Source organism: Cynocephalus volans, chromosome 7, assembly GCF_027409185.1.
Source record: "Cynocephalus volans isolate mCynVol1 chromosome 7, mCynVol1.pri, whole genome shotgun sequence".
Lineage (NCBI taxonomy): Eukaryota > Metazoa > Chordata > Mammalia > Dermoptera > Cynocephalidae > Cynocephalus > Cynocephalus volans.
The window spans coordinates 133,407,056-133,433,758 of NC_084466.1; the positions used below are offsets into that span (position 1 = coordinate 133,407,056).

The 26,703-nt window shown below is 57.4% G+C and overlaps 3 protein-coding genes across 5 annotated transcripts; 1 reads left to right on the plus strand and 2 right to left on the minus strand.

Moving 5' to 3' along the window:
• Nucleotides 1-471: 471 nt before the first annotated feature.
• On the minus strand, nucleotides 472-13,305 carry PSD (pleckstrin and Sec7 domain containing). Its single transcript, XM_063102108.1, has 16 exons — nucleotides 12,652-13,305; nucleotides 12,269-12,371; nucleotides 11,428-11,782; nucleotides 10,245-10,685; nucleotides 8,865-9,059; nucleotides 8,618-8,698; nucleotides 8,301-8,413; nucleotides 7,590-7,648; nucleotides 7,393-7,482; nucleotides 3,870-3,913; nucleotides 2,303-2,493; nucleotides 2,144-2,214; nucleotides 1,878-2,035; nucleotides 1,562-1,706; nucleotides 1,150-1,293; nucleotides 472-702 (listed from the first exon to the last, which is right to left on the minus strand). Exons 1-16 carry the CDS (start codon nucleotides 13,303-13,305, stop codon nucleotides 472-474), a joined length of 3,075 nt encoding a protein of 1,024 aa, XP_062958178.1.
• A 3,593-nt stretch (nucleotides 13,306-16,898) lies between these two features.
• Nucleotides 16,899-19,038, plus strand: FBXL15 (F-box and leucine rich repeat protein 15). Its single transcript, XM_063103039.1, has 4 exons — nucleotides 16,899-17,104; nucleotides 17,269-17,422; nucleotides 17,735-18,240; nucleotides 18,722-19,038. Exons 1-4 carry the CDS (start codon nucleotides 17,052-17,054, stop codon nucleotides 18,909-18,911), a joined length of 903 nt encoding a protein of 300 aa, XP_062959109.1. The 5' UTR covers nucleotides 16,899-17,051; the 3' UTR covers nucleotides 18,912-19,038.
• A 127-nt stretch (nucleotides 19,039-19,165) lies between these two features.
• CUEDC2 (CUE domain containing 2) lies at nucleotides 19,166-25,803 on the minus strand. 3 transcript variants are annotated; one of them, XM_063103097.1, is made up of 9 exons: nucleotides 25,671-25,803; nucleotides 21,073-21,159; nucleotides 20,577-20,720; nucleotides 20,421-20,482; nucleotides 20,201-20,331; nucleotides 19,933-20,115; nucleotides 19,740-19,801; nucleotides 19,574-19,634; nucleotides 19,166-19,490 (listed from the first exon to the last, which is right to left on the minus strand). In XM_063103097.1, exons 2-9 carry the CDS (start codon nucleotides 21,144-21,146, stop codon nucleotides 19,344-19,346), a joined length of 864 nt encoding a protein of 287 aa, XP_062959167.1. In that variant the 5' UTR covers nucleotides 21,147-21,159; nucleotides 25,671-25,803; the 3' UTR covers nucleotides 19,166-19,343. The 3 variants fall into 3 exon arrangements, with proteins under 3 accessions (XP_062959167.1, XP_062959168.1, XP_062959169.1); XM_063103098.1 differs by having other exon boundaries at nucleotides 25,610-25,803; XM_063103099.1 differs by lacking the exon at nucleotides 21,073-21,159.
• Nucleotides 25,804-26,703: the final 900 nt, after the last annotated feature.

Sequence of the window (26,703 nt, forward strand, 5' to 3'; positions counted from 1 at the left end):
CCACCTCTGGAAAGAGAGAGGCTGAGCCCTTGGGAAGGAAGGAGGGAACACCAGCTCAGCCCCAACTCCTGGTCTCTGTCTGAGCCAGGCCCCAGGATGGAGGGGGATTGCTGGTGTCAGGGTGGGGGTGGTCTCAGCAAGAAGCAGAAATGTCTAGTCAGGCCTCCCCCACAAAAAAAAAAAAATGCATCAAAAGTTCAGGGGCATTGGCCCCTCCCACCCCGCCCCACCCACCCTGTACGAAAAAGTGCAAAACATTATCACAAAAAGGGGATCTCGGAGGGGCCCTCAGCCTAGGCTCCTGAGGCCCATGCCCCAGCCCTGCCCTGCCCCGGACACCGCGTCCGGCGCGGTCGGGCCTGGGCCAGGAGGCCCTCGTGGGTGGCCCGAGGCCGGCCCGGGCTCAGGCAGGGCCACAGTCATCATGCAGGTGCCCAGCAGGCACCACCCCCCCACATTCCCACCCCCAAATCAGGGCTTCCGCCGCCCACTGCCTGCCCCCGCTGGAGGCTCAGAGCCCTGATGCTGAGCCTGGGGCTGGCTGGAGGGGTTGGGCTGCAGGGAGGGACTGGAGTGAGAAGGGGCAAGTCCATCCTCCACACTCTCGGCCTGGGCCAGTGCTGCCTCTACCGCATCCAGCTCTTCGCCGCCCACCTTCAGCTTGACCCGCAGCAGCGCTGCGTATGTGCCGTAGCGGGACTTCTGAGGCAGAAGAGCAGGCCATGAGAGCCTGCATTCCACCCTCCACCCATCGCCCCCATCTGGACCAGGGAGGGACACCAAAGAAGACCAGGAGACAGCAGGTCCCTGCCCACCTCTGAAGCCCAAGAGCCCCGAGGACTGTGAGGTAGCCCCCTGGCAGGTTGGTGACCCTCTCTGGGCTCTCTCAGGACTACCAATTGTAACAGCTAACATTTCTCCAGCCTTTCCCAGAGTTGGGGAAACGGAGCACTTGACAGACATCTCACTTCATGACCCTGGTGGGTGTGGAATGCTATCCTTGCTCCACAGAAGAGGAAACTGAGGCTCGGAGAGATTACACAACCTGCCCAAGGTCACCCAGCTGGTTCAACTCTTAGAGTACATGACTGTAACCCTAGTCTGAGCCCGTGTGTGGGGACGCAGAGACACGCAGGCAGGGAGGCTCACCTCAAACTCCAGGTAGGCCTCCTTCTGCCGCTGCTCTTCAGCCTCCTTGCCCCGGGCCTTCTTGCCCAGATGGGCAGCCCTGTGCTCCCGCAACTCGCTTGCCATGGCCTTCAGCTTGGCCTCATGGGTCCGCACCTGCTCCTCCTAGTGGCAAGGGTAGGGGGCATAGTCAGGGTTACTCTGTGTAAATTTTCAGGAAGGTGCTCCTTCCTCTGGACGAACAAAGCACCATGTCTGGGTTCACAGCTTGGAGAGCAGAGTGGGGGCTGGATTTCAGCCTCCACCTGCCCCCATGGCCAGTGTCCAGGTACTGTGGCCATCTACATTATTATATGCAGCAGCTTCAAGTGCTGTCAGCCTGAGACTGCCTCACTCCATCCCACTGGCACCAGGTGGACCAAGCTGGGGCTACCTGGGAGAGGCGGGTGGCAGCACTGGGCAGCAGAGGGCGGCTGAACTTCTTCTGGGAGCTAACAGCAGCTGGGAAGGGGGGTGCAGAGAACATGGCGGCCACCACATTGATGCGAGTGATCCAGGACTGCATCTGCTCCAGGTTCCTAGGAAGACAGCACAGCCCCTTGGGACCTGAGTCCAGGGTTCCTGTCCAAGGATGCCAGTCCCGGTTCAGGATGTGGTCTAAGAAGGACAGAGGCAATCTAGGGATGGGAGGGGGGAGCAAGATAGGAGGAGGGTGAAGGGGTCTGGGATGGCAGGAGGGGGGCACTCACGGAGCCTGGAAGAGGAAGACCCGCCAGTCAGCTGTGCGCAGGTAGAAGACATGGGGCCTTTTGCTGTAGTCACTGGCACGAGTGGCCAGGGCGTGGTGGATGCTGATGGCATTCTTTAACTCCACCTCTGAAAGGGCTTTCCCAGGCTGGTACTCCTCCTGTAGGGATGCCCATCGTGTCCTGGCCCCAGTCCCAGCCCGGGCCAGCCCAGCCCAGCTGCTCTCCCCTGAGCCAGCACAGCCCAACCTCTCCGCCTGGCCCCGCACCTTCTGCAGGTAGAGGATCATGCCCTTGAGGATCCCGTGGAAGCTCTTCCAGCCCCGCTTGCCCCGAGGTGCTGGGGGGAAGGAAGCCGGGTCAGGGGGGCCTGAAACAGGCCCAGTCCCATCCATCCCCCAGCCCCCCCACCTGCTATGGCCACGTACTCTTCCTGCAGTCAGGGTCTGCGTGCACCTTGCGCACCAGGGCCCCGTGCTTGTAGACAGCAGCCCCAGGCTCAGGAGTCAGGTCCAGGAAAGGGCTGGAGCCACTGCCGCTGCCCCCGCTGACCCTCTTGATGACCTTGGGGTTGGGGTCGGCCAACTCAGACAGAGAGCGTCTCAACTCCTCCTCGTCTCTGCAGGTGTGATCACCTCAGAGGGGGCTGGCCATGGAGCCACAACCCCCACTTCAGTCCTCTGCCCACCGTGGAAAGCTCTTCCAGTGTTTGTGGACATGCTGGGGGCAGGAAGGCCTCAATCTGAGGCTTCTTCCATGTCTCCTGCTTCAGACTGGGTCTCCCCCCTTAGAGCAGGGCTCCTTGAGGCAACATGTCTCCTCCCTCAGATTAGAGCTCCCCAGGGTAGAGCTGCGACTGTCCCTTCCTTCCCTCATGTGTAACCAGCCCATCCTCTCCATTTGTGCACACACACCCCCAACCCTTACACCCTTCTTTCTCCACCAGGACAGACACATGTCTGACTCAGCTCTGTCTCAACGACACCTAGCACCAGGCTTTGCTCATAGCTTGTTGGCTAAATGGTGGCAGAAGGAAGTAGTGTCCTATTCCCCCTCTCCCCCCACCGCCAGTACTGGTGTGCAGGCTCTGTCAGATAAAAAATTGGACTCTCTCTTATTGTTCCCTTGCTTAAGAACCTGCAGCAGCTCCCTGCTGTCTCCACGTGGAGCCTACGCTACATCTCCCCATCGTTGTCTGTCTCTTCCTCTCTATTGCAGCCAGGCCTGCCTCCTCATGGTCTCACCGTCACTCCCCAACACTCATTTCAGCCACCTCACCTTTGCCTCTCAAATACCAACTTCCCCTTTTCTCTCCCCAAATGCTTCTCCTGCAAGGCTTCTCTCAGCCCCAATCCTCCAAAAAGCCATCCCTTTTCTCCCCCTGCACCCTATCCTGAGCTCTGCCTCCTCTGAGATCTTTTCTCCTAACGACCCGGAGCTCTTAGCTAAACTGAGCAGTGACGGGACTCTCAGGAGATACCAGCAAATGAGTGATCTACTGACATTTTAGATGAGGGCTCCACCCTCAGCCTGGGGCCCAAAGGCCAAAACTGGACCTCCTGCCTCAGACTGGACGTCTTCCAAGACTTACTTTGAGTCTCTCCATTTCTACTGGGGGCTGCCAAGCATAGACAACATGGTTTCTTGTTTTGGATATCTGGGCTGTCTAGGACCTGGGGGACCTCTTGTGCTTCTAGTCAGGGACCTACTTCTAGAAGCTTCTGCCTTCCCACTAGGGTTACCCTGGGACCTCCCTTTTATGTCTCAGCACCCCTCCTCCCACCCAGCTTGTCATAACAACCCAGTTAGAGACAAGACACAGAACCCAAAGTACAGGCAGTCATGTCCAAAGAAGGAAGAGAGGCAGACTCTCACCCACCTCCCCTGCCCCCCAGTCCCAGGAACCACAGGGCCCACCCCAGCTCTCTTGGCCTCCTCAGGCAGCCCCTTTCCCATATCCCATCCCTAACCCCACCACACAGCCCCAGGACTTACATGGCCCACTGCAACTTTTCATTCTTGATGGAGCTGTACAAAGCCTAGGAGGGAGGAACAAATCAGGGGGTTGTGGTTCAATCCTGGGGCAAGGTACACCATGTACCCCAATGTCAGAGCTCAGAGCTCTCCCAGCTTGGGAAAGGAGACAGAACCGGGGGGGGGGGGCAGGGGCAGCAGGTTATAATGGCCAAGAACATATGCTCTGGAATAGAGTACTAAGTCCCAGGCCCAGCTCTACCACTTTAGCTGCGTGACTTCAGGCCAGTATGCCTGGGGAGGAACGCATGTAGTAACACATTGGGGTAAGCAGTTAGCACAGGACATCCTGGCACATGGTTGATGCATAATAAATGGTAGTTGCTATTATTATCTTTACTGTTGTCATCAAGGGGCAATCCTGCTCAGATCTTGGGCGGGAGTAGCACAGCACTAGAGGGAATGGGAAAGATCAGCCCAAGAAACTCTCCTTCCCCCAATCACGCATTTTGGCCTGTTTCCACAGGATAAATCCACCCATAGCATATGGGGAAACTGAGGCCCCAGATAGGGGACTCACCCTCTCAGATCCTTCCTTAGCTTAATAGAAAATACACTCTCATGGCTCCCAACCCCGAGACAAGCTGAAGCCTTCCCCAACCCAGATAGCCCCACCAAGCCAAATACCAGGACAGTCCAGTCCCCTGCCCACATGCATACCATGTTAGTGGGGAATAAACACTAGTCTAAAAAGCAGTGGTTTTAGCTTCCAATCCCTGCTCACCCCAAATTCCCTGTGAGCCCCTGAACCAGTCTCTGCATAGCTGGCCTGAGGAACGTTTGGGGGCCTTGGGGCCGTCAGAGAAGGGAATGGGCTAGAGGAGTGGCGTAGAGGACCCCTCTTCTGGGAGTGGCCTGGAACATGGGTCTACCCGACACCTCTGACTATGGGGGCGCTTCCACCAGCGTGTCTGTGAGTGGGTGTGTCCCCAGCATGAGCATGTTGGGCTAAGTGTGTGGCGTGTGATGCTGACTGCATGTGAGCTGGGTGCAGTGGTGACGTCGGCACTTTCCCCAGGGTGGGACACCGTCCCCCACCCCCCAAGCAACCCCCAACACACCATGACTCTCTCACAGCCATCACAAGGCTAACGTGGCATCCCACGCATGCACACCCTGTCCGGGCAAGGGCACACCCCACATCCTCCCTCCCACCCCCCACCCCCCACACAACACAGCCCAGACTTATCAACACATAGCCCTTCCAGCACACACCCAGACCAAACCCAGCATAGTTCAGACCCTAAACCCAGCTCTCTGGCTAGGAGGTCGAAGTGGCCACCAAGATCCAACCTGCAGGTCTTGTCCTCAGCCTTCCAGTTCATCCCCTTCCCCGTCTCAGGACCTCCTTGGCCCACAACCACTCTCTCTTTCGAAGGTCGTGAACCCCATCAGTGAGCCCCATGTCATGCTCCCATCTAGAAAACCCTCTTCATCTCCAAAGACCCGTTGGTTTGTGAGGCTCACCTTGGTCCAAGCATCTGTCCCTGCTGCCCACAAGTCCAGAACCACCTCTGGCTGCCCATGAGCTCTGTCCCTGATGGGCTGCCCTCTCGGCCCCACCGATAACCCCTTTCGGCTCGTGCCTCCCTGAAGCCACCCCCTCGGTCGTCCCCCAGCCTGGCGTGGGCCGCGGCCCCAACGCCCTCACCGCCTTTTTCTTCTTGCGGCTCTGCAGGCGGCTGACTACCAGGTCGGTGTAGAGCACGGGCTTGAGACTGCGCGAGCGCTGCGGCCAGCCGTAGCACAGGGTCTCCGCGCCGCGGTGGGTGCGCCCGTAGCGCACGGAGCACAGCGAGCGCGAGCGCAGCCGCCCGGCGCTGCTGTGGATGCTATTGACGCCGATCATGCTGGCCCGGCCGGCGCGCCGCGGCCCCCGGCCATGCCCCTGCCCGCCCTCGGCCCCCGGACCGCCCGGGCGGCCAGCGGACTGCTCCCCGACAGCCGGCGCGAGCGGCCCGGCCCGAGCCCGGCCCGGCTCCCACCGACGCACGGAGCGCGCGGCGGCGGCGGCGCTGTCTGCTCTGCAGCTCCGCGAGAGGGAGGGGGGCGCCGACTAGGAGGGGAGGGGAGGGCTGGGGGCGGGGACGGCGCAAAATGGAAGCGCCAGGCCGCCGGGGGGGCCCTCTGCGCGCCGCCACCGGAGGGTGGCCTAGAAGGCCAGTGGGGGCGCTGCCCTGGGGCTCTTGGCAGGGAGCACCGGGAGTGCCTCGGCCTGGGGCGGGGAAGGTGGGCTGACCCCCTAGGACCTGGAACTCTTTTCTGGCTCGGCAGGGTTGGAGGAGGGGTAAGGGGAGAGGTTGGACCGCCTCTGCGTGGCCCTTTTTCACTGAGCCAGGAGGGGCCACCATGGAATAGCCCTGGCCTCAGCCAACTCACCCGCAAATACTCCCAAACGCAATGTATATATCCTTACGTACACACACCCCAGTTTAGACATACACCCCAACTAACCAGACACACTAATTCACATCCACCCCAACTCAGACACTACAAAGTCAGATGTACACTTCAAAATTTACACTCTTTAACTCATAAATATACAGACCCTATTCACAGGCAAATGTCATAAACCAGACACGGCCAATTCGAAAATATACACCCCAACACACATAAACACCCAGCCTACACCCCAACTCAGACACACACTCTAAATCATAAGCCCTTAAGCACAGACACACCTCAAGTCAATACAACTCAACCCCAGCATACACCCCAACTCACAGACACCTCAACTCACACTGGACACCCCCACTAAGATACACCCCCAAACTCAGAAGCCCAATACAGCCCAAGCTCATAGACATGCCCTAGGACAGTCCTGTGCAGTCACATGTACATAGTGGCCCAGAGACCCCTTTCTCCAACCCTGGGAGTTTCTTCAAGTGAGTGCAGGAGAGGAGTGAGCCCCTGCCCCCCGCCCAGGGATGCCCCTTCTCTTCCCACCCACACCAGTCCCTGTGTATCTGACCCTTCAAGCACTGGCGCAAGGCCTTCCCGCAAGGGTGCCAGAAGCGCAGTATCTAGTCTCAGCTTTGCGCTCACTGGCTGCGAGACCATGGGAAAGCTTTTGTCCCTCTCTACCTCCGGGTCCCTCCAGCGCAGCGGTACCAGGATGATCTTTGTGGCTGTGTACACTGGGGTCGGGAGCGGTGTGCCTGTGTACCTCCCGCCCCATGCAGGGATCCCCTTCCACCCGCAGTGCACACTGGAGGAGGGGAACTGGTGAAGGCAAATGCTGGGTCCAGCGCAGCCAGCTCACGTGTTTTCCAGAGCCGGTTCCCCTCCCCTGCAGCGCGCGCGGCCGCGAAGGCACGCGTGTGCGCATGTTCCGGGAGAGACTGCGTGTGGGGGCTGCGGGAGGGGGCGGTCCCCAGGCTGAGTCACTAGAGCCAGGAGCCGGGGACCTGCAAGCCCCGTCCCTCCCTCCCTCCGGTCCTGCATGCTTCACCTCCACCAACTTCTACCCTGCCCCGCCTCCCACCTTGAGCAGCTCCCTGGGGAAGTCACCGCCATCGTTGAGACCCTCCAGGTTCCCGATGAAATCCCCGCAGGTCATGCGCTTCCCGATGTTCTAAGGCAGGGAACGGAGGTCTGTGAGCTTGGGGGGCCCTTGGCCACCTAAACCTTGAAGTCTCTGGACAGGGTTATGTTCTCTGTCTCCGCCCGCCCCCCACTCACGTGGCCGTGGAGATCGGTGTTGAGTAGCATGAGGGCGCAGGTCAGCGTGTGGGCGCCGTCTATGGGAGAGTTGACATTCAGCCATTCAGCCTCGACCTTTACCCTGGAGCTCTTGCCACAGCCGTCTTCCCTAATCTCCCAGTTCATCCCCCATCCCCTTTTGAGACCCCCTTTGGCCCACAATCACGCGTTCCTACGTCCTGAACCCCATTAGTGAATCTCCCCAGCAAAACTCCTCTTCCAGCACATCTCTCAGCAAGGAACTCTTCCTCTTCTCAGGTTCCCCCTCCCTAGCTCCCTAAGGTGCTGGGGATTGCCCACTGCCTGCCCCCAACACTTACGTGCCTCTATGCACTAAATACAAGCAAGTCGACCCCACACAGTTAGGCAGACCAGTGCAGCCACACAGAATCCCCACACAAGCCAAGCACTGTCCTGCACATGCATGCGCACAACTGCGTGCACCCACACCTGCCACTGCTTCTTCACAACACACTCTTGACCCTAGCTAGCAATATGCCTGCCCACATGTATAGTTCTCTATACATGCAGCCATGCCAGCACTGTCTGTGCACCTGCATGTTCACATGCCTACAAGCATGTGCATTCATTCCCTCCTGCACACACACTCATGCTCCTACATACACACGCAGTGCCCAGCCCATCTGCCTCAGTGGCCAGCTGGAACAACCCTGCTCCCAGCCTCCTCACCCTCTGAGGACAGGGCTTCAGGATTGCACTGGAAGTATCGCTGGGAGAAGTGGGCCAGCACACGCTCTCGTTCCTGGGTCTCACCCATTAAGGCCAGCTCCTTCAGAAACACCCTGGGGAAGGGGGAAGAGTGAGGATGTCACCCCCACCCAAGTTCCCCTTATCAGGCAGCCCTAGCCCTTGGCCATGCCCAGCCAGCTTGGGAAGGGTGATGCCAGGGCAGCTTAGGGGAGGCACAGGGGCTCAGAGCAGAATAGCTGGGGCCCTGCACACCAAGCCTGGAGAGTGGGGCTGTCCTCAAAGGGCTCACGACCCACCTGAGAGCTTGGTCCAGGGTCATGCCGGTGAAGACAAAGAACTTGAGGTATTCGCCAGCCACCAGTTTGCTGAAGTCATTGCTGTGGGCAGGACAGAGAGACAGGTAGGGTCTCAAGGGGAAGTGTCGAGGGGTCAGGTGGGGGTTACCTAGAGACCTGGGGGCATTAGATGGAGAGGATGTGGAGGTGCTGCCCCAGAATTGCATTCCCTCCACCCCCATCCTCAGTCCCAGCCCAGAGGCTTTACTTCTTGCCCAGGTGCCGGGCCACATCGGCCTTCCTGAAGCCATCTAGTCGGTACAGCCTCTTGGCTAGGCGCTGCGCAGCCTCCAGATCTGCTTTCTGCCCATTGGACAAGGTGTCTGTGCTTCCCAGGGCCAGCTGCTCTGTGCTGTCCAGCTCTGAGTCTGAGTCAGACACCAGTTGGCTCAGAGGTGGTTCACTGCCAGGGTAGAACATCAGCTCAGGGGTGGTGAGGGCTCTTGGGGGCCTCCCAGACCCTCCCTGTGTCTCCAGACCAAGAAGACGGAGAAGGGGAGAGGGGAACATGGAGAAGGCATTTTTCTTTCTCCAGAGAAGGAGATTATACAGGTTCTCTCCATCAGCCTATTCCATCATTACCACCTTTCTGTGGAAAGTCCTGCCTCAAATCTAACCCACATCCATCTTGCTGCTGTGGGAGTTCTGGCCACTTCCCCAAAGCTCCCAGGGGCCTAAGTTTGCTATTAGATATAGATTCCCCATCCTCACACTGGCCCTATTCAGAACACAGTCCTCTGTCTCTAAGAATATGGACAAAGATGGGATAGATAGGTTACCAGAGAGAAACAGTGGAGGGTCAGGCAAAGATTTGAGGGCAGCAAGGACATCCTCCTGCTCCCAAGTCTTTCCTTCTCCCATCTTTTAGGAAGAGAAGCCTCTTTTTGGTGCTTCCCTTCTACCCACAAAGAAGCAGACTCTGGAGTTTAGGGGATTGGGGTCAGTGTGCACCCCCTCACCCCCTTTGTCCTCCTCTCCTTCCCTTCCCACCCCAGCTGCTCTACTCGCAAAGCCACCTGTCACCCCAGAGACAGAGACCGGAAACTCCTGGTTGCTAGGCAACACTGTCTCCCTGGCCACCCCCTCCTGTTGCCATGGCTTCCATGACTGAGAGGGTAGCTGGCAGAGAGGAGAGCAGAAAGGTTAGACTGTGAAAGGACTTTCTGGAGCAGGGTGAGAGATGCCCAGTTTGGCAGGGGGCAACATGAGAGGGTGGCAATGGGAGAGGCTGGTGACCTCATCTTTGGAGAAGTCTCCTGGCTGGGTGGGGGTAAAGTTGAAAGAAGACTCTGCCTGGGGACGAGAGGGCCCTCCAGGAGAGAGAGGAGGATGTTCTCTGGAGATCCTTCAATCCTGAATCTTGATTTCCCAAGTTACTGGATTTAAGACCAAGGAGGGTGCTATGAGGGGCTCACAGCCAATGGAAGTAATCCTCTAAATGAAAAAACAGGCATCTGCATCCCCTAACCACCCCTAATCAGGGATTAGGAATATAAACTACATCCTTATACTCAGGATCTGTCCCTTAAATCAGCTGTTCCTGAGGCCCTGGGGACCTCAGGTCTTAGGGATCAAAAGAATCACTCACCTGCCAAGTGGTGCTGTCCCCAGCCCAAGGCTGTCCTCTGAGTGGCAGGGACTAGGGGGCTCCCTCCCTGGAGCCAGCTTGGCTCCAGCCTCTGCCTCCTCCTCCTCCCCTCTCTGTGTCCAAGGACCACCAGCAGCAGAGCTGGTACCAGAATCCGGTTCAAGAGGGGCAGATGGGGCAGGAGCAGGTGGGTCAGGCCGGGGTGCAGGGGGTTGGGGAGGCAGCTCAAAGGTAAAGAAGGGACTCTGGGTTGGGCCAGGTGAGGCCAGGGCCTCCAGTGAGGCAAGGCTGGTGTAGGAGGTGCCCTTGGCCCGGTGTGACTCCAGGATGGCTTCAAACACACAACTGAAAGAGTCAGGCCCATCGGCCGAGGGGCTGGTCCCAGGTAGAAAGGGCACAGGTGACTTGAGAGGCCCAGAGTGAAGCATCCGGCTCCCTGGCCTGCAGGGGCAGGGAGAATCTCTGATCAGGGGCTCAGAGCACAGGTACTTGGGCATGATTTCATCGAACTCTCACATTGACTCTGTTAAGGGATTATCATTCCCTTTTCACAGGCTCCCAACCCCCTAAAAAAAAAAAAGCCACCTGGGTAGAGGGTCTAAGCTATTTAGTGCATCTAGGGCCCCACTCGTCCCCAGCACCCAGTCTGCTCCCTCCCTCGCTCACTCGCTTGCTTGCTTGCTTGCTCCCTGCTAATCTCCCTTTCTCCTCCTTTTCTCTGATCCGCTTCCCTCCTGCCATCCCATTTCTATTTCTGGCAACATCTTAGGAGAAGATGAGGCTCCAAGCTGCAATGGGGTGTGAGACGGAAAGGAAAGCCCCCACACTCCCCACTCTCCCACCAGGACCCAGGATCCAGACTGATGCTCCCATGTCCCCAGGCTTAATTCTGGCCTCTGACCTTGTCCCATTCCAGTTTTGTTAGAACCCCTTGCCTACTCTGTCCTGGCTGCCCTCGACCTTCCTGGGTTCTTGCCGAGGCCCCCCACATCCCCAGTGTTCTTCCAGGCTTCAGGCCTCTGTCTAGAATCTCCTGCTCCCCACACTGCCCTGTCAGCACCACCTGCTTGGTCCTGACCCTCCCAGCCCCTCCCATGTCTCTATCCCAGTCCGTTTGACCCCAGCTCTGCTTCTGGGCAGAGGGGAGGAGCAAGCCACTTTCCTTTCCCATTCTCCAACTCACCGGGCCCCCTCTGAGGCCTCAAACACCTCGTCGTCCACATCCTCTTCCCCGCCTGCCTCATCCTCATCGCCACTGCCCAGGCTGGGACAAGGGCCAGGGCATGGGCCGGGATGTGGGGCAGGTGGGCGGCCAGTACCAGGAGGGCCCTCAGAACTGGGCTGACTCTCGATGGCCGAGTCAGCATCCTCCTGCTCAGCCAGCACCTCATCGATGTCAGTCTCGCGGTAGCACCTCAGGGGCACCGTGTCCAGGTCTGTCTCGGAGTACTTCGCTGCTTGCCCCACAGCCACCCCAGAGTCCTGCCCTGAGCCCACCCCAGGTGGAGATGGGGGGGCCTGCTCTGGGGGCTTAGCACCTGTAGTATGCATATGCATCCAGGTCAGAAGATTATCCATTAGCCCCCTGTCCTGATCCTGTTCTGAGAGCCCTCTCCCACTGCCTCATATTGGCAGGAAGTTCTATTACTGTCTAGCCACCATTCCTCCTGCTACAAACTTAGGTTGTTCCTGGTACCAGTGGAACTTGTTTCAAACCAAGTTCTTGTCAAATTACTTTGAAAAGCCTAAGGGAGTCCAGCCTCTTTTCTACTCCAAGGAATGACCCTTGATATCCTGCCATCTCCTCCTTCCACTACCCAGCTCCCTCCACATGCCCAGCCCAGCCCCTATCCTCTGGTCCCCCATCATAACATAGATAGAAAGAGTGAGGCTTGGAGAGGCACTAGCTGACCAAGGAGCCCAGAAAAGGGCTGGGGAAGGTCTGAAGGAAGGCTCCCTACCAACCCTCGGCTGCTGTGGGGAAGGCCCTGCCCTATTGCTCTTGCCTCAGTCCCAGGCCTTACCTGAGCTGGGGGGGTCCAGGGAGCCATAGAAGAATTCCCATTTGGCTCGAGCAATTCTCTGGGCATGAGAGGAGACTTCCCGCGGGGAGGACCAGGTGTCGCCCTGAGTCAAGGAGGGAGAGATAGACACAGACACCCAGAGGTAAAGCCAGTCATACAGGGACACAAGAATATGGGACAGAAACATAGAAAAAAAATACATGGGGTCAGAGAAAGAGATGCAGAGAAACAGGGACAAAAACAGAAGGCAAGAAAGAGACAGATTTAGGACAGATTAAAGAATTCAGAGTGAGTAGTACACAGGCCCAAGTCCAATATGGGACCCAGCCTTGCCCCTTCACTGGGGCACTAGAACCCCAGGGAGCCCAAGGGAGGTTGCATACCTGGTTCAGGAATCCAGGGACAGCAGATCCTCGGAATAGCGTGGACAGGTGTTCAGAGGGCCCCCCCAGCCCATTGGGGAGAGAGGAGTAAAGGCCATCTGCCCCAACCTGGGGTGGGACTGGTGGCCCATGTAAAGGGTCCTGGCTGCCAGGAAGGGCTGAGCCTCTTCCGGCTGGGAGTGGGTCTGATGTGGATGCCTCCAGCCGCAACTTCCGGTTGGAACCAGGCCCAAGGGCTGGAGTGGGCCTGGGAGGAGATACACCACCCAGGTCCCAGCTTCTACTCAAGCCTCCAGGAGCAGGTAGCCCATTCAGTGGCCTCACACTGGCCTTCTCCACAAAACGGAAGATGACCACAGAGCTCCGGGCCCCTGGTGGGGGCTGCCCAGTGGGTGAAGAGGGTGCCCAGGGTGAGGGAGCTACACGGGGTGAGGGGGGACCACGTAGAGGTGTACAGGGTGCTGTCACACGTCCCAGTTCCCGGCCTCGGGAACCTGGACCTGCCACTCGCCAGAGCAGGGAGCCTGTGCTGCCGTACATGCTGGCTGGGGGGCTCTGGGGCACTGGGCCTTCGGGGAGCCAGCGGCGCGGGCATCGTGGTGGGGAGATGGCACAGTCACCTTCCGAGCAGAAGCGCATGGCACCCTGGGCCATGCTGGGGCCGGGGGTCAGGCTGGGGGGGCAGGGATGGCAAGGTCAGGCGGGGAGTGAGGGGGCTGCATGCTCTTCAGACAGGCCTGCAAGAGACAAAGGGGAGCAGGCGGTGAGCTGCCAGGGAGTTAGATGGGCAGGACAGCAGAGATGGGAGGGGAAAGCTGGCTGGGGCTTCTGAGTGCCAGGGACCTCGCCCACCCTGGAATATGGGTTGATTCCATCCCTGGGGGTTACTCCCATGGACACCTGAGGAGAAAAGAATTGTCCACCCATTGGGCCCCTGACTCCTCTTCTTCTGCCTGGGGGCCCTGAGTATCATTCTGGGAGGAGAGAGGAAGCTATTTCAGAACTTAGATGAGCCGAGTCCCTGTGGCACTTTGGGGCTACTTCTGGTGTTGAGGAGGCTGGTAGCCCACCCTCTGGATCAACAGTGTCAGCCAGCCATCACCCTCATGCAGCCCTGGGTCCTATACAGTCCCCCTTAGGACATTCCTCTCTCACAGAGGGGAACTCAAGCCTCCTGGAAGGAGAGGGAAGAAGAATGGGGGTTATGTAGGGACGATGAAGGGCTGGGAGGCACAGGGTGGGAGTGAGGAGAGGGGCCTGAACAGAGGCCCTGTCCCCAGTACATACATGCCGAATGGGAAAGGGATATTCTTGTTCTCCATACAGGTACAGACGGGCACACACACACACACACACACACACACACACGCACGCACACGGACAAATATGTCAGCACACAGTTAAACATATTAATAGGCAACATCTTCCAGCACACACAGACACACACACATGCACACACACAGCTCAGAGACACACCCTCATGCACTCACAGTCATAACAAATATGTGTGTACTGGAAAGGCACATGTTTGTTTTACACACACACCATCACCAAGCAGGAACACACAAAGGGGTACCCATATATACACACGGGCTCTCATTCTCCAAGGCACACAGAGATATAGATGTATTGAACACTCACAGAGACCTACTGGTTACAATCACATACAAATACAGATGTACATTTACACACACACTCAAGCAGGGACACATACCCTCCCCTCCCCCCAACGGTCACTGAGGCTTGGGGTCGGGTGGAGGGGAGACTGCACCACATCCCTCTCCTCCCCCACCTCCGAGGGGTATGACAGCTCTTGTTCAGCCTGGGAGGGATCATAACGGGGTAATGAGGCCTCTGGTGGCAATGCAGGGTAGGGGCAGAGGTCAGGAGCAGCAACACTGCCAGGCAGGTTCCTGAAGCTCAACCTGGTCCCAGCGCATCCCCTGCAGCCCCCACTCAGGACCACCTCAGTACTCACCGCTGCTCGCCCGGAGCTGGGACCGAGGATAGGCAGAGGAGAGGCTTGGCCCAGCTCAGCTGTGAAGGCAGCGCGGCTCCCGCTTGCTTCAGGCCCGCCCGTCTTTCAGTCCCTCCCCCTACCCCCTACGCGCCGCTCAGGCAACGCTAATCCCCCCATCCCCCGCCCTCTCCCAGGGCCCTGAGCCCCAGAGGCTGGCAGCCTCACTCTTTGCTAGGTCCCCGCTGGGCTCTCCCGCCAACCTAAGGCCCGCCCCAGGCGAGGGGGAGGGCCTATGGAACCCTCGGTTCTGTTCCTCAGACCCTCACGTGCCTCACACCACTCGTGTCGATGTCCCTCTCGCCCCCCATCCCCTGAGCCACACGTAGGGCTCAGCTGCACACGCATGTCCCTCTCCAGACCCCACGCATGTCCTCAGGAGGCTGCCACATGACCTGTTACATGCCACACGCGCTCCCGCCTCCACGAGCACGCGGCCGCTGCAAGCACACGGTATGGGTGTAGACAGGACCCGCCCCCCTAAATCCAGGAGACCACCAACTATGGAAGGCGAATCTAGGGAATACCGTCTTCAACTCCCCTAGGTTCTAAGTTTCGGACCCAGGAGACCCAGCCCTGACCACCCATCCAGGGTGCAGCAGGAGAGATATTGTCAGACTTTAGGAAGAATTTCCGTGCTGCCTGGGTTAGGTGTCCTGCCCACTCAGGGGTAAAGAGGTTAGACGGGATGACCCTGGGACTGGAGGAAGTTGGGGACAGGCAAACCTTGTGCTCTCAGGGTAGAAGCGGGTACGGCTTTTTTAAGAAAGCGCCACTCGAGTTACCATGGCAACTACTCTTCTTGGAAAGGCCAGGGCCGGCCGGTGGTGACCTCAGAAAGGAGAAGGGGTCTGTACGGGCAGTCAGAGGGCACGAGGACGTGCGAGGCGGGGGCGCGCGGGGCTCACCGCGGGGAGGGGCGACGCGGGCTCCGAATGGTGCTGAAGGGGACAGCGCCAGATTTGTCGCACTGCGCAGGCGCACAGGCCCGAACAAAGGGGGGAGGGAGAAGAGGCGCGCGACCGGAGGTGGTGCGCGCCCACGTGGCTCTATCTTTGCAGAGGTCAGTCCTCCCACCTACCCCCTCCCCAAGCAGGCTGAGGAAGCAGAGGAAGGAAGCCCCTTATCCAACTTGACCCTCATTTGGTCCTTCCCCGCTGCTAACTTCTCTCTTCCCGCTGCACCGAGGGGGTAGGGGAGTGTGGAAGAGATTCTGGGAAAACCAGACGTCTGGGTTTTCCCTGTCTCGCTTGATCCTGGACAAGGTGCTTCCTCTCCAGGGCCTTGGTTTTCCTATCTTTAAAATGGAGTGATAGTACAGACCTGCCCACCTTGCAGAGGTGTCCGAAGCCCTGATGACATAATGGATGGGAAGAAGTTTTTGTTATGAAGAGGCAGCTGAAGTGGTTGCACCGAAGAAGCACGCAACCCTCAGCGATGGCAGTGGCCTTCGCGTCCTTCACGTTCCCCCACACCCACCCCGTGGATGATGGGGTAAAGCACTACTACTCCAGGGGTTCTCCGGAGCGGAACCTGAGACTTAGGACTGGGGACGAGGTGAAAGGGCAGCCCAGAGGCTGAGTCCATACCTATGGGGTGTCAATGCCCCAGGGCGGGACCAGCCCCAGACCCTACAGCTAAACCCAAGGGCAGCCGAGAGACAGTATCCCTGTCGAGCTAAGCTGAGGACTCATTCTTCTCAGGATTCTGGACCTCTGGAGGAAAGGAAAAGGACCCGGCTGGAATTACAGTCCTTAGCGCTTCCTATGTCTCTCTTCCCAGGTGTAAACTCGGCCCACACTATCCCGGAGTAAGGGGCTGGTAACTAGGAATGGGAAGTTTGAGAAAGTTTGCTTGGTGAAGGACGAAAATTCTAGTTTCGCCCCCATTCATTCATTGTTTCTTTTTTGGCGGCTGGCCGGTACGGCATTCGTTCTTTCAACAATTGCTTATTGAGCACCTACTGAGTGCCAGACAGTAAAAGCCTAGATAGTTTCTCCCCATTTTTCAGTCTCCAAACGCAACCAGAGGGCAGAGAAGCCGGTAACCTAGGAGTCCTGGCTCCGCCCCTTCTGCTCCTCCCATCAGCACTTCACCCAGAGGCGGCTACTGGCCCAAGACGAAGACAGACCAGTCTCTGATGCCCGCCACATTCTGGAGCCTCGGGCCTCAAACCCAGTAGTCGAGAAGGCGAAGTCTGATGTTATACCACTGGTCTGCGCGTCAGTTTCGGAGTCCATCCGGAAAGCTCGCAGGTAGGATCCTCAGTGAGACGGCACTCGATTGAATAGGACTGTCTCTACAACCCAAAGAGGCGGGTTCGTCGCGGCAGTTCCAAGGCCAAAGCGAGACGACCTTACTGCGCACGCGCACCAAGCAGCCGATGGAGCTACAGATGGAGCCGTCCGGAGGGGAGCAAGAACCCAGAGCCATCAGGTACCGAGCACCGGAGGGGCCGAGGGAAGGAAGGACGGTGGGTAGGGGAGCTGAGCTGGGGCCAGGTTTTGAGGCCACTCTTGGGAGCCGGGACGCAGGAGCATAACGGAGGCGGACTCTCAAGTGACAGCGGCCCGGGGACGCCAACTCCCCTTTACCCGCAGGCTTCTGGACCTGCCCTGGGAAGACGTGCTGCTCCCACATGTCCTGAACCGGGTCCCGTTGTGCCAGCTGCTCCGGCTGCAGCGCGTTAGCCGGGCCTTCGGGGCCCTAGTACAGCTGCACCTGGCCCGGCTGCGCCGCTTCGACGCCGCTCAGGTGAGCCAGGTGCCAGAGCCCCTCCCCCTCTGGGCACCGCCTCCCTCCCAGCCTAGCCCTAACCCCGCATGTATACCCTTCCTGACCCCTTTGGGCCGCCAGAGCTGCCCGGGAAGCGATACACTCAGCGGGGAGTATCCCAAAGAACGAGTACCGGGTAGCAATTCAGAGGGAGCGTGGGGTCTTTCCTGGGAAGGCAGATGGCAAGCCTCGAGGGTAGACGGCTGCCGAGAAAACTATTCGGGGGCGGAAAGGCAGTGCCCGCCCCGCCCCCGGGACAGGCTGAGAGTCGGGGTGCCTCCCCGCCCGCAGGTGGGTCCGCAGATCCCGCGGGCCGCATTGGCCCGGCTGCTGCGTGACGCCGAGGGGCTGCAGGAGCTGGCCCTGGCGCCATGTCACGAATGGCTGTCGGATGAGGACCTGGTGCCTGTGCTGACGCGGAATCCGCAGCTGCGGAATGTGGCTCTGGCTGGCTGTGGGCAACTGAGTCGCCACGCGCTAGGGGCGCTGGCCGAGGGCTGCCCCCGCCTGCAGCGCCTGTCGCTCGCGCACTGTGACTGGGTGGACGGGCTAGCGCTGCGCGGCCTCGCCGACCGCTGCCCGGCCCTGGAGGAGCTGGATCTTACCGCCTGCCGCCAGCTGAAGGACGAGGCCATCGTGTACCTAGCGCAGAGGCGCGGAGCCGGCCTCCGCAGCCTCTCACTGGCTGTCAACGCCAACGTGGGGGATGCCGCGGTCCAGGAGTTGGCTCGCAACTGCCCGGAACTCCAGCACCTCGACCTCACCGGCTGCCTCCGCGTTGGAAGCGATGGCATCAGGTGCCTGGGCCCGGGGGGTGGTGGAGTGGGAGGAGGGCTACTACTCAGCCTCTGAAGGTAGGGGCGGATTGTAGTTGTCAAAAGACCGAACTGGGAGTTCTGGATCCTCCTCCTAACCACAGCACCCCCACCTGAACAAGAAAGGCTTCTAGGATCGCCTAGATAAGAGCCCACAGTTTAAAAACTTTTTTGAACCAGTATTTACACGTTGGGAGATTTCACAGAGAAAGTCATTTCTGGCTTTTCTTCAACAAGGGGGAAATCTTGCAATCCTGGGTCGAGCTGAGGAACAGGTTTCCCCTTTAAGAGACAGGAAGTCTGCAGCTCACCGGAGGCATGGAGTATATGACCCCAATCCAGGCCCCCTTCCAGGACTTTGCTGGAGCCAGTCCTAAGCGGAGTGGGCCCAAGGCCCCTTCCCTTCTACCCACTGTGGGTGTAGTGGCCTCGTGCACCTAGCCTCACCTTGCTCCTTCCTCAGGACACTGGCCGAGTATTGCCCGGCGTTGCGCTCGCTGCGGGTGCGGCACTGCCACCATGTGGCCGAGCCTAGCCTGAGCCGCTTGCGGAAGCGCGGAGTGGACATCGATGTGGAGCCGCCACTGCACCAAGCCCTGGTGCTGCTGCAGGATATGGCGGGCTTCGCACCTTTTCTCAACCTGCAGGTCTGACCTACCTACCGGTTGGAGCACAGCTGGACTGTGTGGCTGGGGCCTGACATTGAGCTGTAGGGAAACTGAACTGTGGGAACCTCTGGTGAGAAGCCGGTGCCCTGCCCCACCCTGGAGCTTCAAATAAAGAGCTTTTTACCCGCTCTTGCCTGGTGCTGCCCTGATGGAGACAGGAATGTGAGGTTGGGGAGGGAAGGTCAGACAGGCATAGTATCCTAGTCCTGAGGCAGAAATGACCAGAATGCACTCACACCTTCCTTGGGCCACCTTTACTGTGCCCACGGAGACAGCTCCGAGAGTAGGTGAACACTATGGAGCAAGGAAGTAGAGATGGGGGACAGGAGTTAGAGCGGCCCCCGTGTGGGGGTGTAGGGCTCCTGCATCCCTCTGGGATCTGAGCCTAGAAGGCTCAGGCAGAGTCCGGCAAGTGCCTCAATGGAAGCGGTACTTTCTGGCAGGTTTGAGGTTGATGTATGTGGCCTTCATCTCCTCTGCCTCAGGGTTCCGCATATCTTTGAATCGCTCCCCTTTGGTGCTCACTACTTGGTTGTCAATGTATCGGATCAGCTTCTTGGGAGCCTGTCAGGCAATCAGGCAGTGAATGACAGAAGCCAGGAGCCAGTCCCATCCACTCTACAACCCAGCAGCCCCAACACTCTCACCTCTTTTGGAGCCATGGGCCGGTGAATCTTCTCATCCTCTGCACTATCCACCATCATGTACCTGCCAAAAACTGGCTGGATGAGGCTCCTGCCACCCTGGGAAGATCCTCCAGGGCCTGGCCCAGGCCAGACCAGCCCAGCCCAGCCCAAACCAGCCCAGACTCACTTCTGCAGGATGAAGGACTTCAGGTCATCCTTTTGGGGGCCTCTGAGACGCCTGGGCAGATCCTACAGAGAAGGGAGGCTCGGTCTAGGCCCAAAGGCACCAGCAAGGGAAACAGATAGGTAGGGATGGGGCTTAACACCAAGGAGGAATGTAGCTGAGGCTACGTGGGGGAGAGGGGCCTGGGAGAAGATACCTGATTGGGGCCATCCCAGGCTGGAGGCCCCTCTTCCTTCCCCTCTACCAGCATCTGCACAGCTTCTTCTAAGTCCCCCCGAGCTTTGGCCAGCACCCACTGGGCCTGCTCCACTGAACAGGTAGGGAACACCTCCAGGAGTACATCTACCCCTGGCAGCAGCTCCTCCTCAGTGCCGGCTGCCTGTGAGCAGAAATGTTGACAACAAGCAGTACTTCCTCCTTTCCCACCCTCTAGGTCCCTCACTGGTACCCCCCTCTACCAGTACCTCATCTTGGGTGTCCCCAGCATCAGCAGTAGAAGACCTGGTCTCTTCTTTGAGCTTTTCAGGCCATTGCATGGGCTCTGGGGAGATGGGCACCTGACCTTGGACACCAGAGCTCTGTGGTTGCAGATTCTCTTAAAGAGGCAGAGAGAGCATCAGGTTTGCCAAGGCTTTGGATGGGTGGGGTTATGAATCACCCAAGTATCCAGAGCCCCAGACTCACCCTTGTTCCGGGCATCACTCAGCTGCCCTGAGAGCTTCTGCATCATGTCCCCTATTGTGCCCCTGAAAAGACAAGGAGGGTAGTGAGAAGACATCTCTGCCTAACCCCCACAATCAGACAGCCCCCCAACTCCTCTTGGCCCCAGCCAGGCCCCACCTGGGGATGTGGGCGAAGCCAGGTACATAGGCCTCCATCATTTCAGCGAAGGCCTCCATATCGAAGTTCTCCTCTGATGGGCCTGAGGGGCCCAGGTCCTCCAATACCCCGAGCACATAGGAGAAGATGACCTCATCCAAACCACTGCAGGAAGAGTACAGGACAAGCCCTGGGTAGGACACTGGACACCTCCAGCACCTCCACCTAGCCCAAGACTCCAGCCCTCAGCTTCATGGGGTCCATGAGTCAGACCTCAATCCTTAAGGCCAGAGAGTATCCCATCCTCTCTCAAAGCTTTGGTATCCCATCTGTCCAACCAAGGTGACAGTGACAGAAAGAGAGGTAAGGGCATCTCAGCCAATTATAATCAGCCCTCCCCCACCTCAGGAATAGGAGTGAGTGCTTTTCATTCCAGTCTTTCCAGAAAGGCCCTGAGTACTGCTGGGCTGCTCCAACACTGGCCCTAGCATGATCCTTCTGGGGGAGCTGTCTCTACCTGAGATCGGCCTCCGGGAGGTGCGTCTGGACAAAGGCAAGGAGGGCTGCACTGACAATTCTCTCCAGCTCCATGCTCTCTCCTCTTCTGAAGGGACGTAAGACAAACAGGATTGCCAGGCCCTCTTCTGCCCACCCCCAACCACTGGGCCTCGGAGCAGTAGCTCCTCCCTCCCGGCCTACTGTGGAACCATCTATTGATGTTGTCCTCCCTGCTCCCCCAAGCAGAGCCACAGCCCTCTCTCCCACCCATCTCTTACCTCCTCCAGCCTGAGACAGGGCAGGGCACTGTCTTGGAGAAGTCCTCTGGAGAGAGGTTTCCAACCCCTCCTCCCTACCTCTCCCCTTCCCCCGATCCTATTCCCCAGCAGCAGGCCCAGATCCTCTGGCAAGAAGCTGAGGTCTTAGGGTCACATGCCTCCTGGCTGAGGAATCCCATCATTGAGGAGGCCACTTGGCTCCCAAGTCCAACCACAAGGGGCCCCATTGTCCAGCCCCCCAAGAAGCAGGCCGCAGGACCAAGCACAGCCCTTCCCCCACCTAGAACAGGCCACCCACCCTCTGCACAAAGGGGCTTTTCTGACTCTGGGGCCCAGAGAGAAGGGGAAGTCTTTCATGATTCTCTCCTCCTTCCCAATCCCTGCCATTCCAGCAGCTTGGGACTATCTAGAGGACTTTCCATCCTCCTTCCCAAGGCATACAGAGCCCCACAAGACCTGACCCTTGCCCACCTCTCCTTCCTCACCACCCCCTCCTTGCTCACTCCACTCCTGCCCCACCAGCCTCCTTGCCCTTCTTCAAACTTGCTGAGCTTCCTCCCGCCTGTACCCTCCACACATCCACATGGTTCATCCCCTCACTTCTTCTGGGGCTCTGCTTGAATGTTACCTCCTCAGAGAGCCTTTCCCTGACTAACCTACCCAAAATAGGTATTCCCTACTCCCCAACCCTTTGTCCTGCTACATAGCACTTCCTACAGTTTAAAGTTATTTTGAAAAAAAAAAAAAAAGTTATTTTGTGTTTATTTGCCTATCGTCTGTCCTCCCCCATAAGTTTCCAGGAGCAGGGGGTGGGGGACACTTTCTCTTATTCATTGGTGTAGCCCTAGGCACCTAGAAAAATGGCTGCACTTAGTAGGTGTTCAAATAAATACTTGTTGACTTATTTAATTCCCATCTACATGCCTTTGATTCCCAAAAGTCTGTATTTGAGAGTCAGGCACATGTCGGTGGCAATAAATAGCTCCAGACACATAGGTCCAAATGTCAGTTCATCATCCCACTTGGAAAGCTCAAAGGCACCTCAAATTACATCCACCCCAAACTCATGATATCCTCCCAATCTGTGTGCATCCACCCTACCAAATACACACTTCCTCCTGTTTCATCAGCTGACACCACTCACTCAGCGCCAAACCTAAAATTTGGGGATTACCCTTGATTTTGCCCTCTCTCACCCCTACCTGCTGCACCCAGTCAATCTCCAAGTTCTGTTGAGTCTATTCCCTTATTATATCCTCTTCTCCCCACCTCCAGTCTGGCTTCTGCTCCAATGTCTCTACCAAAATTTCTCAGGCTAAAGTCACCAGTTACTTGTTTCGGTTTGGGTCTAATTAGGTTGAACCACATGAGCTTGTCAATTTTGTCTGGTTTTGATCTTCAAAAAAAGAAAAAAGGCAATTTCTTATGGTTTCACCTAATATGTGCCCTTTCAGCAGCACCACCTTTGGTTTCTGACACATACTCTCCTGGTTTCCTTCTACCTCTCTGGCTATTTCTTCCCAGGCTCCTTCTCTGCCTCATTCTCCTCTGCCACCCTCCAAATGTGGGAGTTCCTTAGGCTCAAAGGTGCTGCTCCTCTCCTCACTTTGAGCTCTCTTTCTCTTTCTGGAAGATCTTATGCCACCAATTCCCAAATGCCCAATCGTCTAGTTCAGTCTCCTCCTCTGAGCTACACACTACCTCCTGGACACCGCTATGTGGACGTCCTCCTGACATCTCAAGCTTAAAAAGTCCCCAACTGACATTCTCCCAACTTTTTATTCTACCAAGGCCATCCTCAGTAAATACATGTCCAGGTACCCAGCTATACCTGCCACAAGTCTGGGAATTATCCTTGACACCAACCTACCCCTTGCTTTCCTTCAACCAATCAGTCACCAGGCCCTGACCATTATCTCAACACATCTCCTTCCCTCCAGCTCTACTCCCACTCTCCTCCATCTCTTGCCTACCGTGAGCTTCCTAACCATTCTCCCCACTACCATCTTTCCCCCAGCAACCTATTCTCCACACCATAGCTATGTGATCTTTACCAAAAAAATCATGTCTTCTGCTTAAAACCTTCCAATGCTTTCCCACTACCCTTTGAATAAGTGCAGAATCTTTTCATGACCCTTAATTCAGGGCCTTACTCCAGCCTATATCTCTCCAGCCTTATCATGCACCACACCCTCCCTGGATCACTCCCCCCCCCCCCCCCCGGCTTTCTTTCAGTTTGCCAACACTCAAACTCTTTCATGGCAAAGGCCTTTGCACAAACTTTCCTCTGCCTGCACATCCTTCCACCTTCACTTTCTAACTCCTTATCTTTTGGGTCTCAGTTTAAAATTTCCTTCCTCAAGGGATGTTGCCCCTGGATCTATAGAACTCGTTTGGCCCCCACATCTTATACCCTTGTTGCAAACTGTACTTTTCCTTACTTAGCAACATCTTTCACAGCTATAATGAACTAATCATTTGGTCAATGTTTAATGTTTCTTCCCGTTGTTTTATGAAGGCAGGGACTACACACCTAACTTATTCACCAATGTATACTCAGTATTTCCCATGAAGTAGGCACTCAATACACAGTTATTCCCCACTTTACAGATAAAGAAACTGAAGCTCAGTGGGTTTAATGACTTGCCCAGTCACCTAGCTTGACTGTAGTAGTCAAAATTTAAATCCAGGTCATCTAGTTCAGTGTCTATTTAGGAGCTACTCTGGGGTTGGGGGGGGAAGACTTCCAAGTGGGCTGGGACAGGGCTAGCATCTATGTTCACAGTTGCCTGGTCCCCTGAGTGGTAACATAGAGTTGCTGGAATAGTAGAGGAGTCACTTTGGAAAGCAGGACTGAGAAGCTCCAGCCTACCAGGGGAATGCCTCTGCCTCCTGCTCCAGAACCCTTGCCATGGCCTTGGGGAGGAAAGGAAGCATTCAACCCAGGCATACCAGATCCCCTCATGCAGCTGTCCCAAGAGGGCAGCCCCCTCCAGAGACCTACACTGACCCTGGGTTACATCACCCTCAAATCCCGGCTGTTATCAGTTGCCTGGCAACCTCTGCTGGGACCAAGGCCCATGGCTGTTCCATGAAAGCCCAGTTTCTAAGGAGAAAGCTTCTCAGGGATGTGTCTGATACTTCTGGGTTTCTAACCAAGGTCTGGGGCTAGCAAGTTTTTACTGAGAAACTCTTCCCTGTTCCCAAATAAAAAGTCTTCCTCAGTCTTCCTGAGTTTTGCTTTAGCTTGTCTCCTGAGAGAACATTCTCCCTCATCCTTTTCTCAGGCTTCCCAAATTTCACCCAGCCTTCAAAGCTTGCCACTTCTCTTTCACCCTTCCCAATGCCACCAGCCTTCCTCAGCATGTCCTTCCTGCTCAGGAGCTCCTCCTAATATTTCTCCTCCCCACAGTCAGCTCAAGAAGATTTAGTCTACCACACTGGTTTCCAATTTTCTGGCTGGCCATCTTGCTTACTTCAGAATTTTGCTCACACCATTCTCTCAGCTCAGAACATCTTTCCCTCTACTTCCCTACATCTCAGTCTGCAGGACTCACTTTTTCTCTGCAGCCAGTCCTGACTGCCCCATCCTCACTACTGCCCCCACCTAGCCTGAGAGCTTCCCAAGGGCTGACAGAGGCTTGAATCCTCCACATGCTCGACAGAGATCCTCCAAACAAATTTAAGTGAGACTGTGGTAAGAAGTAGCATGCTGCTCCCTTGGGGTTGGGGGGTACTCAAAGTGGAGGAAGAGCAAGCCATGTGGGAGGTGGAATCCTGGGAACCAGTGTGGCAGGAGTCCTGGCGAACTCTGAGAGGCAACAAGGGGTCTAGCACAGAGGTCTTCACTTCTCCCAGCCCCTACGAAGCCCTGCTGCTGGGGCCGTAGACCCATAACGCAAGCCCCAGAGGATATAATTTCCTTCTGATCCCCAAGACAGGCCTTATAGGCACCAAGGACGTTGAGGGGATCAAGGGATCCGGGTATCCAAAGTCAGGCAGGAGCATAAACGGGGGGGAGGGGGAGCACAGGAAGTAGGGCCACGATCATGGCGGACCCCTGAAGCAGGAGCTCCCTTAACCCGCTAGCGGGGTACCCATAAGCGTCCAGAATAGTGGACCCGAGGGCACAGGATGCGGTTGCAGCCTTGGGGGACACACGGTGAGGAAGGCCTGAGCAAACTAAATGTGCCTTGATACAGGCCACGGCGAGAATCAGAGATGGGGGTCCGGCGGGCCCCGAAGGGGGTACCGTGGGGGAACACACAGGACAGGTACCCTGAATCAACGCTCTCCGCGACTCTCCTAGCCCTGGGCCGAGGGCTGGAGGGGAAATCACCTGCTCCGTCGGGCGCCGCCGGCGACTTGTCCCGCGCGGTGCCGCTCTCATCCCCCAGTCCCACCAACGAGATCAAAGGCGGGGCCCAGAGCGGTTCCCTTCCAGGGGCTCCGCGGTGGCCATTTTTGAGAAGGGCAACTTGCCCACAGTGGGGCGGGGCTTCTGTCCCCATTCTCAAATGTCCTGGGGCCTTGGACGGGCCCCCGCGGCGGCCATTTTTATGGAAGATAGGGAGGAGTTAGGCGTGGAGATCCCACTAGTGGATGGAGTCGCAGTGGGTAGGACTGTATCCTCGCGGTGTTCCTTCTTATCTGCCAGGCGTCCAGAACCTTTGACCACACTTAGTGTCTTCTTATTCGCCTTATTTCCTCGATCCCGGAGTCTCCGCCCCCGAATCCTATAGCTTTCTCCCTCTCTCCTCCGTGTCTCTCCCGCCCTTCCACAGACCCCGTGGCTCCGAGGTTGGATCTGGTGGCCCCCATTCCCAAACCTGGTGCTCTCCCCCAAATCCCAGTGGTCAGTCCAGGGTCAAGCCCTGTCATCCAGTCAACTCAGATGCTAACTCCTCCCACCCTGTCTGACCCCTTTGCATTCTCTTAACTGCGATGTCTCTCGAGGGTAGCGTGGAGGGCTGGCCGCTTAGCTCAGTCGGTTAGAGCGTGGTTTATAACTCCGAGGTCTAAGGGTTCGGATCCCCCACACCACCCCCCAAAAAGATCAGTGTGGGTTACCAGTCTGGATCTCTGGACGGTGGAGCCTGATTTTGGAAGGGGGGTAGGGGTGGGGGTGGAGGGAAGCAGCAGGTGCCAGGGTAAGGATCGATCTGAACCCAGATCCGGGACAGTCTGCAGAACATACTCACCCACAGTGCCTTCATGCTTATGTTGACAGCTGCTCATCTAGGACAGGACAGCCGATCACCAGGGCCCAGCAAGACCTCAGCTTCCTCTTTTTGTTCCTGCTGCCCCAGCTTCCCAGTGCTGCCCTGTGGGGAAGCCCACAGCTGTCCCTTCCAGGAACCCCAAAGTGGGTC

Excerpts from the sequence above, each read along its gene's own strand:
- CUEDC2 (XM_063103097.1), bottom strand. The coding sequence starts at position 21,146 with ATGGAGCTGGAGAGAATTGTCAGTGCAGCCCTCCTTGCCTTTGTCCAG. Across the intron at positions 20,332-20,420 it reads GAGTGATGCCCGGAACAAGG|AGAATCTGCAACCACAGAGC; the intron begins GTGAGTCTGGGG and ends TGCCTCTTTAAG. Across the intron at positions 19,802-19,932 it reads CCTGGGATGGCCCCAATCAG|GATCTGCCCAGGCGTCTCAG; the intron begins GTATCTTCTCCC and ends CCTTCTCTGTAG.
- FBXL15 (XM_063103039.1), top strand. The coding sequence starts at position 17,052 with ATGGAGCTACAGATGGAGCCGTCCGGAGGGGAGCAAGAACCCAGAGCC. Across the intron at positions 17,423-17,734 it reads GCCGCTTCGACGCCGCTCAG|GTGGGTCCGCAGATCCCGCG; the intron begins GTGAGCCAGGTG and ends CCCCGCCCGCAG. Across the intron at positions 18,241-18,721 it reads GTTGGAAGCGATGGCATCAG|GACACTGGCCGAGTATTGCC; the intron begins GTGCCTGGGCCC and ends CTCCTTCCTCAG.
- PSD (XM_063102108.1), bottom strand. The coding sequence starts at position 13,305 with ATGGCCCAGGGTGCCATGCGCTTCTGCTCGGAAGGTGACTGTGCCATC. Across the intron at positions 2,494-3,869 it reads GAAAAGTTGCAGTGGGCCAT|AGACGAGGAGGAGTTGAGAC; the intron begins GTAAGTCCTGGG and ends TCACACCTGCAG. Across the intron at positions 2,036-2,143 it reads TGATCCTCTACCTGCAGAAG|GAGGAGTACCAGCCTGGGAA; the intron begins GTGCGGGGCCAG and ends GCATCCCTACAG.